Source organism: Orycteropus afer, unplaced genomic scaffold, assembly GCF_000298275.1.
Source record: "Orycteropus afer afer isolate SDZICR_OR568_19922 unplaced genomic scaffold, OryAfe1.0 scaffold00347, whole genome shotgun sequence".
Classification (NCBI taxonomy): Eukaryota; Metazoa; Chordata; class Mammalia; order Tubulidentata; family Orycteropodidae; genus Orycteropus; species Orycteropus afer.
The window spans coordinates 2,484,193-2,502,333 of NW_006921934.1; the positions used below are offsets into that span (position 1 = coordinate 2,484,193).

The 18,141-nt window shown below is 37.0% G+C and overlaps 1 protein-coding gene across 1 annotated transcript in view; it reads right to left on the reverse strand.

Moving 5' to 3' along the window:
• Window positions 1-18,141, reverse strand: part of PTPRN2 (protein tyrosine phosphatase receptor type N2) — a 1,483,255-nt gene that overhangs the window by 1,261,650 nt on the left and 203,464 nt on the right. The window contains exon 3 of the mRNA XM_007952571.1: window positions 5,049-5,166. Coding sequence (XP_007950762.1) covers window positions 5,049-5,166 — 118 coding nt within the window. The remainder of the gene's footprint in view (window positions 1-5,048; window positions 5,167-18,141) is intronic.

Here is an 18,141-nt window from a genome sequence, read left to right on the forward strand (position 1 = left end):
GGGTTTGAACTGCCAGCCTTCTGGTTAGCAGTCAAATGCCTTAGGCACTATGCCACCAGATATATATATATATAGCTATACACACACACACACATACATACATATATATACATACACACACATATATACATACACACACACATACATATTTTTTTTTCACTCACAAATTCATTACTATATTTTGAACAAAATCTTGTGCAGAATAAGTCTGGAGTTATATCCCAAATACAATGGTAAGTCCTCAACATCAATCAAAAGGAAGTGCAACTCAAGAGTTTTCAGGTGCTAAGAGAAACAGAATGAATTAAACTTGTTGCTGTCTAATCAGTTTCAACTCAGGTTGACCTCATGTGTATCAGAGTAGAACTGTGCTCTGTAAGGTTTTCAATGGCTGATTTTTCCCAAGTAGATCATTAGGCCATTCTTCCCAAGTGAACTCAAACATCTGGTATTTCAGTTGGCATCCAAACATATTAACCCGTTACACCACCCAGATTTTTACTGGGGTAGCAGTACCCAAAAAAATCACCCAATTTGCTAATAACTATCAATTTTTAGTGATCAGGAAGCAATAAGTTAAGTATTTTATATCCAAACATTACAGTTTGTTACTTATACATGGATCTACACTATGATTAGATACACTTAAAAAGTTTATAGAGGTTATAAATGACTGTTTAACTCTATAAAATTTTCACTTAAAGTTAAGGGAAATAGACGCCCCTCCCAGTTAGTGTTTTCATGTAGGACATCTGATTTCTAAGAACAGATCACTGATACTAGGTGGGTCATATCTGTAAGTATTTTGTCAAAGCTGGAATTTGTAGAAAAATCTCCATATTTTTGTTTAATTATTGAAATTAATAAAACTATCCTGTTTTTATTTATAATGCTTTCTAAAGCATTTTTTAAATATGTTGGCTCAGGCTTAATAGGAATATAAATTATCAAGTAAGTCACAATTCTTTGCATCTCAAAATCATGGCTATCGTTTCCTTGACCATTTTTAAATGGATGAAATTTCATGTTCTAAGTTATCAGAGTGTAATTTAACTAAAGTCAATTTACTTGTCTGGTGCTTTGTCTATTTTTCTCACTAATTGCTAATCAATGCACATAGAACCACCTCATAAATGTGACTTTACATTGTCTTATTCATCTTCCCCTGGTGTCTGCTCCAGCTTACAGATTTGTTTGTGACATAGTAATATATTGCAATGATGAAGTGTTCATCACTCCATTGTGTGTTATTATAGCAATTAACCTGCAAATTGACTTTGGTCCTGTAATCCAGCTTTCACTGGGTCAAAACTTTGTAGATACATATTTTCTATTTCAAAAATATTAAAAGTATTTCACACTTCTTTTTTCCCTCTTCAATGAAATGACTTCCCACTCCAAATAATATGAAATACTAAGTTGTCACTCAATTTGCTGAAAAATAAAATTCAAATTATGAATGAAATCTTAGCACACATGACTCTGGTTTTCACTGCTTGTCTAAAAAAATCCTAACCTTATTTCAATAATCATTTCAGGCTCATTTTCTTCAGAGTAAACTTTCACAACCATCCTGACCCAGTGCTTCCAGTTGTAACATTACTGGTGTTCATTCCACTACCTATCTGTGGTGACTTGCATGTTTCTACAATCGTCCTAGACCACCAGTATTTCACTTACCAACAGGGTCATTCATGATGGACAGGTTTCAGTGAAGCTTCCAGGCTAAGACAGACTAGGAAAAAAGGGCTGGTGATCTACTTCTGAAATTAGCCAGTGAAAATTGAACAAAATATTGTCCAATATTGTACTAGTAGATAAATGTCCTATGCTAGAATGCACTCAAAACACAGTGGCCACAACAGATTTGAGGACACCAGTGCTTGTGAAGAGGATGTGAGACCAGACAGTTTTGTGCATGGGGTCACCATGGCTTGGAGGTGACTCTACAGCAAGTAACAGCATCAACTGGTGTTCATTGTATACTGCTGGTATTGCTAATCATTGGTTCCTCCTGTTGGAGCCTAGAGAGTGAGGGCACATTCTTAAGTTCTTGGGACCTCTTATGTTTCTAGCTGACACTGTTCCTTGCATACATTCTCCATAATGACAGTTTTGTTGGTTATCCATGCTGTGTCTCTTTCTACCTTTCTCACAGTGTTCAAGTAAGTCAATGCCCACTACATGTGGAAAAAGAAGACGATACTAGGTGAGAAGGTCAGGGTCATTAACTCTGGTAAGTCCAAAAACAGATATCCCTAGGGCTAGGAATACTGATAACTAAATTTTAACCTCATCTCTACCTCTTGACTGGACACTTGGTTTTAAGCAAGTTACTTAATCTCTCTAAAGATCAATTGACAACTATTTCACTGGCCCATTGTGGATACTAATGTATCAGAATACTATTATAACTGTATAATCAGAATGTTCTAAAATTGCACTGTGGAATGAAGGAAGTTACACAAGATTTTTGCTTAGTGAAGTTACCCATAAAACAACTAAAAAGTGTCACTACATTAGTTCATTCTTTCCTTCCTTCATTTATTCAACATTAACTAAATGTCTACTAGGTATAAAGAGGGAGCTCTGGTGGCGTAGTGTGTAAGGCTTTTGACTGCTAACCAGAAGGCTAGTGTTCAAATACACCAGCCACTCCTCGGAAGGAAGAGTGGACAATCTACTTCTGTAGTGATACTGCCTCAGAAACCCAAGGAGGGGTCATTATGAGTCAGATCCGACTCAGTGGCAGTGAGAGGTACAAGGCACATGTAGGGCTAGGGACATACTATTCAAGAAGCAAAACCTGGGAGGAAGTTATGAGAGAAATGAAAAATGGAAAAGATAAATAAACTCACCATCCCATGAAGGGAAATCAGAATCTGATTCATTTCTTTAATAATGAAACAAAGTGTAATTTAACAAACAAACATCCTGAAAACCTAAGGGTGATAGCCAGTAATTTATTTTAAAATAAAATTTGAAATAAATACTAAAGAAAGCAAAGGCAAACAAATTATACTACATAGAGGAAAACAAAAAACCCCTAAGGAAACAAGGAATCTCAATGGTTTAAATTGTCCTATGAGCTTCTCAAATGGATTTTTTTAAATGCCTCTTTATATTGTTTATAAAAGCTACATTTATAATAGAAAGAGTCAAAAGAGTAAAATCTTAAAGGATAGCTACAGATTAATCAGGCAGAAAAAAAAAGAAAAAGAAAGAAGATATGGGTGGTGGGACCATAAAATGACACAATCACTGTGGAAATTGGTATGGCAATTCCTTACAAAGTTGAAAATAGAAATACTGTTTGATCCAACAATCCCATTACTAGGTATATATCCTAAAGAAGTGAGAGGTAGGACACAAATAGATATATGCACACCCATGTTCATTGCAGCACTATTCACAATCGCAAAGAGATGAAAACAATCTAAGTGCCCATAACCGAGGAATGGATAAACTGTGGTACATACACACAATGGAATACTATGCAACCCTACAGAATAATGTAGAATCTGCAAAACACCACACAATGTGGATGGACTTGGGAGACACTATGTTGAGTGAAATAAGTCAATCACAAAAGGACAAATATTGTATTAGTCCACTACTGTAAAAAGTCAAGGAAAGGTTTATACAAAGAAGGAAACTTTCTTTGTTGGTTACCAGGGATGGGAAGGGAGGGGAGGAAAATCCCTAGCTAGGTTAAAAGAAAAAGATACATATAGAGAGAGAAGAAAAAAAAAAAAAAATCCAAAGATTAGGTTAGCATAGTACCTAAGGCACTTGACTGCTAACCAGACGGCTGGTGGTTTAAATCCATCAGCCACTACTCGAAAGGAAAGTTGGGCAATCTACTTCTGTAGTGACACTACCTCAGAAACCCAAGAAGGGGTTGCTATGAGTTGGATTCAACTTGATGGCAGTGAGTTTCGTTTGGAGTTTTTGATGTGCTAGGGACTGCTCTAAGTTCTTTACATATAGTAACTCATTTAAAACCTAAAAGAACTTTGAAATAAACTTCTTAATGACTCAGTTGCTTAATCTATAAAATAGACATGGGCATAAAGGCAGACCTCTAAATTTTGTGTTACTGAGATTTTTCTCTAAAAGCTATGGTTCTAGAATATTCTATCAAGGAAAAATTGATTTTCCAAATTAAACTTTCAGAAAAGGTCCTTTACCTGTTTTATAAACATACAAAATAATACATCAGCTGTAGAATCAAACATACTACCCCAGGTTCCTTAGTGTGCTTTTTCTTTGGATTAAATTTTTAACTTCTTTATGTTTCAATTTCCTCACCTAAAACAATGGGTGTGACCTTACTTCCTACCTCATAGATTGCAGAGAAGATACTTAGTAAAATATTGAGATGATACTTAATAAAATATTTAGATCATTAAAGGTTACTTTGCTTTGGGAAAGAGAAGACAAAGACTTCCATAATTTAATTCTGCTTTTTGTACTAAAGTGAACTTGAACCCTTACTGAGAAATGAGAAATCCTGACTTCTGTTTTCAACCAAGGCCCTAAACATGAAGGACTTCTCCAAAGATCTTATGGCAAAATGGGGAAAGAGCCTCTTGGGGGCATGTCTCCCAATAAAAAAAGAGACCTTCATTGGTGGTTCACTCCAATATAAATTTCTCTAATGGATTGGAATGAGCCTTAGTGGCACACTGGGTAAGCGCTTGACTGCTAACCAACAGGTTGGCAGTTTGAACCCACCCAGCAGCTCCAAAGGAAAAAGACCTGGTGATCTGTTCTATAAAGATTACACCCTAGGTAGCCCTATGGGCAGTTCTACTCTGTACTACAAGGTCATTATAAGTTGGAATCACCTTGACAGTGCCCAACAACAAGGGTATAAGAAACAAGAGAGACAGGAAGAACCAATTTTCTTATAGAGTGAAATCTTCTGAAACTTCTAGACTAGAAAGACAGTGAGTGTTTTACTATGTTTAATAATAATAATAATGTCTAAGGCATGCTGGATGTGGCTAGGCAGCAAAAAACACTTAAACTAAATATACATTTACCTGGCAGGGTTGGATGCCTTTCTTGTGGAAGCTTCAGGATGTCGTAGGTAAATTTTGGGGAGGTTTGAGAGTTCCTGGGCCATCACATGCTGGGTATAATCATCCTGCCATGTGAAACCTATAGGGAAAAGTTGCAAAAACTGTGTTACCAATTTTGGAAGTTTAGCCAAAGCTCTCACTTCAGTCTCATAAGTAATCATTTCCATTTTCAAAATATTTTTCACTCAAGGTGGTGATTATTGTCAGTTGTTGAGTCAGCTCTTACTCATGCCTGGTCGGGCACCATCTTCAAAATTGTGGGTATGCTTGAGTCCGGTGTTGTGGCCACTGTGTATTTTGAATGCCTTCCAACCTATGGGAACTCATCTTGAAGCATTGGATCAGATATTTGTGATGATCTTTAGGATTTTTACTGGCTAATTTTGGAAAGTAGATTCTCAGGCCATTCTTCCTAGTCTGTCTTAGTTTAGAAGTTCCACTGAAACCTGTTCACCATGAGTGACGCTGCTGATTATTTGAAATACCGGTATCACAGCTTCCAACATTATAGCAACTGCAGTATGGCACTGACAGCATAAACCAAAACAAGGCTCTCTCTTACAATAGTTTATGACTCAGATCATCCACTTATAGAAATTCCAACTTTCTGAAACTTTTAGACCAGAAAGACAATTGGTGCTCTGCTATATTAATTAATAAATAAATAGCTTAATGTATACTGGCTGGGGCTGAACAGCAAAAAGACTAAAACTAAACATACATCTTATTTAGAAGAGATATTTTTGGTCACTGTGAAAGAGGAGAAGGTTCTACATTGAAAGGTTTTGTCATGGCAAGGATTATCCTCATTCACAATATGTACATATTTACCCTCTGCTCACCCACGACTCTGTCTGTTTGCCATAGCTTGGGCAATGTGTTCCTTCTAACTTCTTCTTGCTTAAGAGTCAAGCATTTGGAATGGAATAAGGGGTATTGTTACTGTGAAAGCAATTATCATGGGGCTTAATGTACTGTATCTGGGAACCAATTACATTATATTTATACTCAAATGTTATGACAAAGAGCTTTGTAAAAGGGTGAAGTAGTTATGAAGGCAAAAATCCATGTGATTATGCATTAATTACATGCACTGCAGATCACATGATAATTATGTTCAGAATTACCAAATAACTCCCAAGAATAATTATTATGCAATTTGTACATTTTAGATCTTATGGTAACACTTTAGCTCTTAGAACTACCCCATGCAATTATCCATAATTATCTAATCACTAAATATCATGTAATTACAGAGATATATTTTTATGCCCTATACAAAAACACATTACCAAAATCTTCAAATCAGGATGACTCTATGCTTGTTTGTGTGTGTGTGTGTGTGTGTGTGTGTGTGTTTTAAAGAAGTCCAGAACTTGCTGAGAATCACATATTCTGGAAGGAATGAAAAGAAAGCCTCAGTAGATAGATGTAAGCTGCCTTCAAGAACACACTTAAATGTGTGTTTCAAATGCAAATATAACAGAAAAATTTACAGGTAGAAAGATTCAAATAGTTTGTACATTTCTGAATCTAAGAAGACTTAAAGGCATTACCTAAAGTGGAAGTTGATGGAAAAATTCACCAAATAGGATGACCTCCTAAGGCAGCTTGCTTTAAGAAGCTATGTTTGGAATATAACTTTTAGAAAATGGGTCACTACAGGTAGACAGCCATGGCACCACAGTCACAGTTTCTCTTATTTTAGGATTAAATATACTTAATACTAAGCAAGTCTATTCCATCAGCCAAAAGCAACTAAAGAAAAAAACTTCTGTATGAAATATATGTTTATGTAGTTATTATTGGTCCTTTCTAAAGAGAACACTCAATTGAAAGCACTTTGCAATGTTAGCATAATATCTAGCATTGTGTATTTGGAAAATAAGTATACTTTAACCATTCCATTCCTAAAAAGATGGTCTTAACATTAATATTTAGCAGAAAATGGAGTAAATCAAGAGCACAAAAGAACTTCCCATGGGGGTAAAAATTTGTTAAAATTTAAATATAAATCCAGCAATATTTTTTATCTCAATAAGCACAAAAGTCTGAGCTGTTTCAATTGTGGGATTTGTAAGAAGACCCTCAAGAATACTCATTGGTTAGTTAATAAGGGTTAGTCTGTTATGGGCAGTCTTAGGAGGACCCTGTAGCCCCAGCCTTCCAAAGCCCAGATTTCTAAGCTTTCCTGGAAGAAGGCTGAAACTGTGCCCTTAGATACAAAAGCAAATAACAGCATAGACATGGAGGGTTTAAATAGCCCCTGTGAAATTCTCTCAAAGGCAAATCTTAGAGGAATTAAAGCCTTAGGAAGAAAGAATTGGCTTCCAGAGGGATAGAATATATAGACTTTTGCCTATTCCTCCCTCTAAATACTACTAAAAACTCTGTATAATATATTAAAGCAAACATAAGACAACAGTTAAAGGTGAAAAGAAGGTGGCAGAGAGGTAAGGGAGCTCAGAAATCAATGAATGACCTGATGGTGAGTTTCCTGGGTTTTCTTTTTTGCCCCACATATCTCTCTGACTTAGAGTCAAAGAAGCTAGCAAATCAGAAATGCTAGTAAGTACAGAAAATAAAAAGCATCAACAAAAGCCTGCACTCTCTTGTCTAAAGGGCCAGGAAAGGTAGAAAAATTTAGCAAGGTAGAAAAATTTTAGACAATAACCATTAGACTCTAGCCAAATACTACAGAAAGAAGGTACTTCTCCACTTACATCCATGCCAATAAAATCCAAGTGGGAAGACTAGAGTTCTGCCATCATGCAGCTGTAAATGAGGTAACTCAATATTCACATCAGGATATTGTGAGAGAAGGCCAAGTAGAAATTCAGTATTTTCATCCTCACTGACCAGTAAGAAGATCCTACCCTGCTTGTTGTCAGCTGAAACTCACATCTGGCCAGTAATGAGCATACCATCAGGTGTCAACACAGCCCTATTGGGGACTGTGGAATTCTACATCCACCTATCAGTAACAGGAGATACTCCACCTCTTACCCTGCCAGTGTGGTGTCAGAAAAAGCCACTTACTACCAGAAGGTTTAAATAAAATGCAACGCACTGCCATCAAGTTGGATCCAACACACAGCGACCCCTCCTTGGGTTTCCAAAGTGGTATCACTACAGAAGTAGATTGCCCAATCTTCCTTCTGAGGAGTGGCTGGTAGATTTGAACCACCAGCCTTCTGGTTAGCAGTCAAATGCCTTAGGCATTATGCTACCAGAGCTCCTAATATAATACAAAGATGTCCAGATTTCCACTGAAACTCACATGCTATCGAGAACAAGGAGGATCTCGAACTGAATGAAAAAATATATCTAATCAACAGGCATCAGCAACAAAATGAAACAGATACTAGAATTACCTGAAAAATAACCAGAAGGTCGGTGGTTCAAACCCACTGGCCACTCCATGGAAGGGCGACTGGGCAATCTACTTCCATAAAGATTTACCACCCCAGAAACCCAAAGGGGGTTGTTATGAGTCAGAATCAACTCGATGGCAGTGAGTCTTGTTTTGATTTATGGTAAAAATGGACAGGGAACTTCCAGAAATTCCAACTGGATTCAGAAGAGGCTGTAGAATGAGGGATATCATTGCTGACATCACATCATCTTAGCTGAAAGCAAAGAATACCAGAAAGATCTTTACCTGTATTTTATTGACTACTCAAAGGCATTCTACTGTGTGGATCATAACAAATTATGGATAGCATTGTGAAGAACAGAAATTCCAAGACATTTAATTGTACTCATGAGGAACTTGTGCATAGACCAAAGAGGCTGTAGTTCAAAAAGAACAAGGGGATACTGCATGGATTAAAATCAGCAAGGGCATGTATCTTTTCTGCATATTTATTCAGTCTGCATGCTGAGGAAATAATCTGAGAAGCTGGACTATATGAAGAAGAACACAGAATCAGGATTGGGGAAAACCTCACTAACAACCTGTGAAATGCAGATGACACAACCTTGCTTGCTGAAAGTGAAGAAGACTTGAAGCAGTTACAGACGAAGATCAAAGACTACAGTATTCAGTATGGAGTAAACCTCAGCAAAAAGAAAACAAAAATCCCTACAAGTGGATCAAAAAGTAACATCATGATAAATGGAGAAAAGATTGAAGTAGTTAAAAATTTCATTTCAGTTGGATCCACAACCAATACACATGGAATCAGCAGTCAAGAAATCAGATGGTGTACTACACTGGGAAAACCTGCTGCAAGGGACCTCTTTAAAGTGTTAAAGAACAAAGATGCCACTTTAAAGCATAAGATGCACCTAACCCAAGCCATGATATTTTCAATTGCCTCATATGCTTGTGAAAGCTGGACAATGAATAAGGAAAACCAAAAAGAATTGATGCCTTTAGTTGTGGTTTTGGCAAAGAATACTGAAAATACCATGGATTGACAGAAGAATGAACAAATCTGTCCTGGAAGAACTGCAGCTGGAATGCTCCTTAGAAGCCAGAATGTCTAGACTTCATCTCACCTACTTTGGTCATGTTGTCAGAAGGAATCAGTTCCTGGAGAAGAACACTGTAGTAGTTAAGTTGTGTGTCAACTTGGCTGGGCCTGGATTTGAGTGGCTGGACAGCTGGATGTAGTTATTCCCCATGATGAGACTGGTAATCATCTCCATGGTGGAATCTACTGGAGCAGCTAGCTGAGTAGCTGCCTTAAGGATGTGGTCTGCTTCCAATATATAAGAAGAAGTTTTGAGAAAGGTCTCTGCAGCTTTTTGGAATGCTTTGACTCTGCATGTAGCCAAGTCTTCATTCAGCAACCTGCCAATCTTGGGACTGTCTCTAAACTTGAATTAGTGGCCTGCCATGTTGTTTGATAATCTTGGGACTATGCCATTTTATTTTCTGACCTTGAGTTTGTCAGCTTCAGGAATCAGCAGCTGCCTAAGTGAAAAGATGGCCCCAGCTCCAGTGGTCTGGGAGCAAGGGGCACAGTTGAAGCCCAAGGTCGAAGGGCCTTCAACCCAGCCCCTAGAGCTTGGCAATTTGAACTTGGACTTGTAGCCTCCTAAATTATAAGAGAATAAATCCCTATTTGCTAAAGCTACCCATTTGTGGTATTTTCTGTTAGAGTGGCACTAGAGAACCAAAAAAAAACATCATGCTTGGTAAAGTACAGAGTCAGCAAAAAAAAGGGGGAAAACCCTCAATGAATTGGATTGACAAAGTGCCTGCAAGCATCACAAGGATTGTGAGGATGGCACAGGACTGGACAGTCTTTTAAGTCAGAGCTGACTCAGTGGCACCTAACAACAACAACAACAAAATGCTTCAATAAGCAATTATGAGCACACTTGGAAAATATTAAAAAATAGGAAGCCTCAGTGAAGAAATATAAAGTCATAGCAAACAAATGGAAGATATAATGAAGAACCAAATGAAAATATTGTAACTGAAAAATGCAACAGTAATAATTAAGAAGAAGAGCTCAGTAAATGCACTCAGGAGCATAATGGAGTGGACAGAGGGAAGAATCAGTGGACTAGAAATAAAATAATAAAAGTTATTTAAATTTTCTGAAAGAAAATAGTCCAAAAGAAAAATGAACTTTCATGTCATCAGAGTGCCAGAAGGAAAGAAGATAGAAAGCACGGCTGAAAAGTACTAGAAGAAGTAACAGCTGAAAGCTTCCAAAATTTTCAACAAACATAAACTGACAGATTCAAGAAGCTGAGCACACTTCAAGAAGGATAATCCCAAAGAAATCCCCTGCAAAAACCATTGTTAACTTTATGAAAACTAAAGACAAAGAAAAATCTTGAAGCAACCAGAGAAAAATAATGCCTTACCTATACTTTAAAAACCAAACTAAACTCGCTGCTGTCGATTTGATTTGACTCATAGCGACACCTCCTTGGGTTTCTAAGGCAGTATCTCTATGGAAGTAGATTGCCCAAACTTCCTTCCAAGGAGTGGCTGGTGGGTTTGAACTATCAGATTACTGGTTAACAATGAAATGCCAAATCATAATTTCAATAACAAAGTATTTCTCATCAGAAACCATTAAGGCTACAAGAAAGTGGTATAATATTTTTCAAGTGCTGAAGGAAAAGGACTGTCAACACCAAATCATGTGAATCTATCAATATACATACCCAGTGAAATTACCCTTCCAGAATGAAAGGGAAATCAAGACATTTCAGATAAAGAAAAAAAATGAACAAATTTGTCACTAGCAGACAAATTCTAAAATAGATTTCTCTAAATAGAAAGGAAATCATTAAATGAAGTAGCCTTGGAACATGAGGAAGAAAGAACATGGTAAACAAAAATATGCATAAACACAATAAGCTTTCCTTCTCTTGAGTTTTCTAAATTATGTCTGATCATTGAAGCAAACAGTATGACATAATCTGATATGCTTCTAAATTATATAGAGAAAATATGAAAACAATTACAACAATGGAAAGATAAAGTTCCTATACTTTGCTTAAACTGCTAAAATGACGATAGTAAATTGCAACACATTATGTGTATGTAATATAATACCTAGAGCAACCACTAAAAAAGCTATTAGAAGAAATACACACCAAAAGTTTTGGTAAAATGGAAGAATAGGCAGCCAAACTAAACAGACCCTCTTCAACAAAGAAAAGAAAAACCAATAGACACAGATACAGAAGATAATCCTAGAGCCCTGAGCTTTGAAAGGAAGGATACAGAAGTGGACTAAACTCCAACTAGTAGAAGAACCTGCATGAAAACACCCAAAAAGGAGACATACAGCTGTGGACTGTCAGCAATTCTGGCGGCATGGACAGCTTAGATATTGCCAAGTGGTGTTAGGACCTAAGAATTAACATAAAAATCAGCCATGCTAGCCAGGGGCTGCACGGAGGACTGCACTAGTGGCTGGTGAATAAAAGGAAGCAGCAAAGGGGGAGATGGGCTGAACTGTGGACTTTTGGCCGTTTGGAGGGTGCAGGTATTTTGAATGTTTACAAGGGGTTCGACCATTTTGGATATTTAAAGCCACAGAGTTCTCTCAGATTCCAGGGACCTAAGAATAGGCTCTACCTGCCAGGGACTACAAGGACATACTGGACACTGAGGCCTGGAAAGGTGCGATACTCCCTTTGTTACTCTTTCTTATACCCCATATACCCTCTTGGGGAATGGAGGTACAGCCATCCCTCACTCCCACCCAACTTTTGGGCTGGCAGGAATTTCATCCCAGTCTGCATGCTCTGATGGAGCCTGGGTGACCTGCCCTACCCCACCCAGGTTTTCTTTTCTTTTTAAATTTGTTTTTGGCTGTTTTTAAAATTATTATTATTATTCTGACTTTTTTACTATTATTCTTTCTTCTTCCATTCCAAGGATCTAGTTTTTGGCTTTTTCACTCTTCCATTTTCCTGCCCCCCCCCCACTGCCCTTTTTTTTCCCTTTCTTGTGGTTCTCCCCATTCCTTGTTTTTCTTTCTGTATTTTTCCCGTTTTTTTTTTTTTCTTTATTATTTTCCTACTCAACCTGATTTCTCTTATACCATCATCACCAGATATTGTGGTTTGTTTCCCCCTCCCATCTTTTTCTATTCATATTTCTTTTGGCTTTTTACAGTATTTCTTTAAATATTTTCTCTCATTTATTGCCTTACCTCTTTTTTTTTTTTCTTTCTTTCTTTTTTTGGTGATTGTTCCTGTGTGTTTATGCAGTGTGTGTTTTCTGTCCTCTGGCTTTTCCTTTTTTGATGGTTTTTTGATTGACGTTTTTGTCTACCTGAATGTGAGACAGCATCTGTGCCCACACAATGCAACCACATCCACACCTCCTGCAGCTCCACATACTGAGTGACAGTCACCACTTCCTTCTACACCAACTGTCCAATAATACCCAATCACCAATAAAAGCCTGATTCATCCTTAACTGCTCTTCACAGTTAACAGAGATCTGTGTACACTCTCATTCTCTATCAAACCCAACAGAAGACAGGTGGTAAGTGTGTTAGTGCTGCCAATCAGCGAATAGAGGAGCACAATACCTGCTTACACAGATACATAAAAAGAAAAGAAAATCTTGGGTGAATCACTCCAACATAAAACCACCAATTAAATATAAATACCACAAAGTTGCAATGTCTCGGAACAACAGACCATCACACTTCACACAAATAAGCAAGATAAAGCAGTAGAAAAAAGGGAGAAGGATATGGACCCAGAGCACATCCCTGAAGAAGCAGCAGCATTGGAACTACCTGAGAAGGAAATCAAAAGAATTATATTTAGGTATCTTCAATGGATTGAGAGACAGATCAAGGAAAACACTGACAAAATTAAGGAAAACACAGATAAAACCACAGAATAATTTCAGAAGAAAATACAAGAACAAAACAACAAAATAAATGAAAAATTAGAAATGATACAAAATCTACAGATAGAAGTCCAGAAGATTAGTAGTAAATTTTCAGAAATAGATAAGACATTGAAAGGGCAAAGGAGTAGAGTCGAATCAATGGGAGACAGAATTCATGAGATTGAAGAAAAACACCTGAATATTTCTTTGGAAGAGATCAATCAGAAAAAAATTCAAAACAAAATGAAGAAAGCCTAAGATTCATGTTGGATACCATCAAAAGGAATAACCTACGTGTAATCAGAATTCCGCACAGGAGAAGAAAAAGAAAACCACTGAGGAGATAGTCCAAGATTTGTTGGAAGAGAACTTCCCTGATATGATGAAAGATGAGAATATATCCATTCAGGAAGTCCAAAGAATCCCAATGAGGAGAGAACCCAGAAGAAAGTCACTAAGACATATCATAGTCAAATGCACCAAAACCAAAGACAAAGAAAGAATCCTGAAAGCAGCACAGGAGAAATGAAAAGTTACCTACAAAGGACAACCAATAAGAATAAGCTCTGATTTTTCAGCAGAAACCATCCAAGCGAGAAGGCAATAGGATAGTATATATAAAACCCTGAAAGAGAAAAATTTCCAACCAAGAATTATATACTCAGCAAAACTGTCCCTCAAATATGATGGTGAAATTAGGTAAGCAGAAATTAGGGGAATTTGTTAAAACTAGACCAACCTTACAAGAGATATTAATGGGACTCCTTTGGACAGAGAACCAATAATAGCTAAAAACAACCAACCATTAATACACTTGATGACATAACTGAGAAACCAACCCATTCATAGAAATATCCAAAGTAAAATAAGCTTACAAGGCTATAAACAGGGAACCAGAGACATCAAATGATAAATGAGGACAACTACAAATTAAAAGGAGGGAAAAAATAGTGGAGTTGCATAACTTCTAAATGCTGAGGAAGTTAAGAGAGTTGCAAGATAGAATGGACTGTTCTAAACTCAAGGAGAAAATTAAAAATCACAGGGTAATCTCAAAGAAAAATGATAAACCTTCACATCACAGTGAAAAAGAGGGCAAGCACAAATATTTAGCAAATACTAAAACAGTATCAAAGAAGGAAATGATAACATCATTCATAAACAAAATGAGGTCAGCACAGAAAACTATATGAAACAAAGAAACAAGGAACACCATGAAAAAACACATAACAAAATGACAGCAACAAATTCATACTTGTTGATAATTACACTGAATGTCAATGGAGTAAATGCACCACTCAAGAGACGGTGAGTTGCAGAATGGATAAGAAAACATAACGCATCAATATCCTGTCTACAAAAGACACATCTTAGAAGCAAAGTTAAAAATAGACTAAAAATCAAAGGCTAGAAAAAGATATATCAAGTAAATGACAAGCAAAAATGAGTAAAAGTGGCAATATTAATTTATGGTAAAACTGATTTTATGACAAAAGCAATTATAACAGACAAGGAAGGACATTACATAATGATTAAAGGATCAATCAAACAAGAAGATATAACCATAATAAATATCTATGGACATAATGAAAGAGCTTCAAATACATAAACCAGATTTTAACAGAACTGAAAAGGCAAATAGATGACTCCACAATCATACTAGGAGACTTTAACACACCACTTACAATCCAAGTTAGAACTGAAAAGAAACCCAATAAAGATGCAGAAGAACTAAAGAATACAGTCTACCAACTTGACCTTATAGACATCTACAAAGCACTTCACCCAATAACAGCACAATAATCATTTTTTTCCATTCTCCATGATAGATCATATATTAGGTCATAAAGCAAGCCCTAAGAAATTTAAAAACATTGAAATACTGCAAAGCACCTTCTCAGATCACACTGCTGTCAAATTACAAATCAACAATAAGAAGATTAATGGAAAAAGAGCAAACACATGGAAATATAATAATACCCTCCTTAAGAACAACTGGATTATATAAGAAAGAAAAAACGAAATTAAAAAATTCCTAGAATGAAAATACAGCATACCAAAATCTTTGGGACACAGCAAAAGCAGTCACCACAGGCCAATTTATAGCAATAAATGCACACATCAAAAAAGAAAGAAAGAAAGAATCCTGAAAGTAGCATGGGAAAATGAAAAGTTACTTATAAAGGTCAACCAATAAGACTAAGCTCTGATTTCTCAGCAGAAACCATGCAGGCAAGAAGGCAATAGGATGCTATATATAGAGAAGAAAGAGCCAAAATCAATACCTTAACCCAACATTTCCAACAATTAGAAAAAGAAAAAAAGAACAGTAAAAAAAAGCCTACAGTCAGCAAAGAAAGGAAATAATAAAGATTCAAGCAAAAAATCAATGAAACAGAAAATAGAAAGACAATAGAAAAATCAACAAGACCAGAAGTTGGTTTTTTGAAAACATCAGTAAAATTGACAAACCACTGGCAAATTTAACAAAGGGAAAGAGGGAGAGAATACAAATAACTTGAATAAGAAACAAAATGGGCAACATCACAACAGAATCAACTGGAATAAAAAGGATAATATCAGGATAATATGAAAAACTGTACTTCAATAATTTGAAAATCTGGAAGAAATGGATAGATTTCTAGAAGCACACTACTTACCTAAACTAACAAAGACTGAGGTAGAAAAGTTGAACAGACCCATAACAAAAGAAGAAATAGGAGAAGTCATAAAAAAATTACTAACAAAAGAAAGTCCTCGCCCAGACAGTTTCACCAGAGAATTCTACCAAGCATTCAGAGAAGAACTGACACCAATTCTACTAAAAATATTCCAAAACATAGAAAAGGATGGAATCTTTCCAATTTTTTATGAAGCAAGAGTAACCTTGATACCAAAACCAGGCAAAGACATCACTAGAAAGGAAAACTACAGACCAATAACCCACATGAATATAGATGCAAAAATCTTCAACAAAATCCTAGCCAATAAACTCAAACAACATATCATGACCAAGTGGGGTTCACATCAGGTATGCAAGGATGGTTCAACATTAGAAAAACAATCACTGTTGTGGTAGTTCAGTTTGTGTGTCAATTTGGCTGGGCCTGGCTGAGTGGCTGGGCAGCTGGTGGTAGTTATTCCCCATGATGAGACAGGCAATCAACTCCATGGTGGGATCTACCTCAAGCAGCTGAGTAGCTGCCTTAGGGAAAATGGTCTGCTCCCTGTACATAAGCAAAAGCCTTGGGGAATGGTGTCTAGCTCATGGCATCTTGAACCCTGCATGTACCCATGTCATTGTTCAGCAGCCTGCCATGCCTTGCCAACCTTGGGACTTACAAAGACTTGAATTAATGGCCTGCCATGTGGTTTCATAACATTGAGACTGTGCCTTTTTACTTTGTCAACCTTGGGGTTTCTCAGCCTCAGCAGCCAGCTGCTGTCTGAGTGAAGAAATGCCTCTAGCTCCAGTGGGCCAGGAGCAGGAGGCAGAGCTGGATTCCAAGGTTGAGGGGCTTTCAGCCAGCCCCTAGAGCCTGGCACTTGAACTTGGACTTAAAGCCTCCAAATTGTAAGAATAAACTCCTGTTTGTTAAGGCCATCCCATTTGTGATATATATTCTTGTCAGAGCAGCACTAGGTAACCAGAACAACCATTATCCACAACATAAATAAAACAAAGGAAAACCACATTATCATATCAATCGATGCAGAAAAGGCATTTGATAAAATCTAACACCCATTCCTCAAAAAAAAACTCAGCAAAGTAAAAACAGAAGGGACATTCCTCAACATAATAAAGGACATATAAAAAATCAACAGCTCACATTATTCTCAATGGAGAGAGACTGAAACTCCCCTTGCAAACAGGAAACAGATGAGGATGACCACTATCACCACTTCTATTCAACACTGTATTGGAAGTCCTAGCCAGGAAGATAAGGCAAGAAAGGGAAATCAAAGGCATCCAAATTTGGAAGGAAGAAGTCAAACAATCCCTATTTGCTGAAGATATGATCTTATACCTGGGAGCTCTGGTAGCACTGTGCCTAAGGCACTTGACTGCTAACTAGAAGGCTGGCAGTTCAAACCCCACCAGCCACTCCTTGGAAGGAAGGTTGGGAAATCTACTTCTTAGTGATACCGCCTAGGAAACCCAAGGAGGGGTCTCTATGAGTCAAGTCTGACTCAATGGCGCATAACAACAACAACAACAACAACATGATCCTATACCTAGAAAACGCAAGAGGTTCAGTAAAAAATCAACTGGAACTAAATGAGAGATTTAGCATAGTGGCAGGACACAAGATCAGCATCCAAAAATCAGCTGGATACCTCTACACTAGCCAAGAGATTGCTGAAAAAGAAATAGGAAATTAATACCATTTACAATAGCTACCAAAAAACTAAATACTTGGGAACAAATATTACCAGGGACACAAAAAACCTATTCAAAGAAAACTGTAAAAGACTATGTCAAAAAAACATAAGAGATCTACATAAATGGAAGAACACACCATGCTCGTGGATAGGAAGATTGATCATTGGGAAAATGTCAATTCTACCCAAAGCAATCTATACATTCAATGCAATCACAATCCAGAGCCCATCAACATTCTTTAGGGATATGGAAAAACCAATCACTAACTTTGTATGGAAAGGAAAGAGACCTCAGATAAGCAAAGCACTATTGAAGAAGAACCAAATAGGAGGTCTCACACA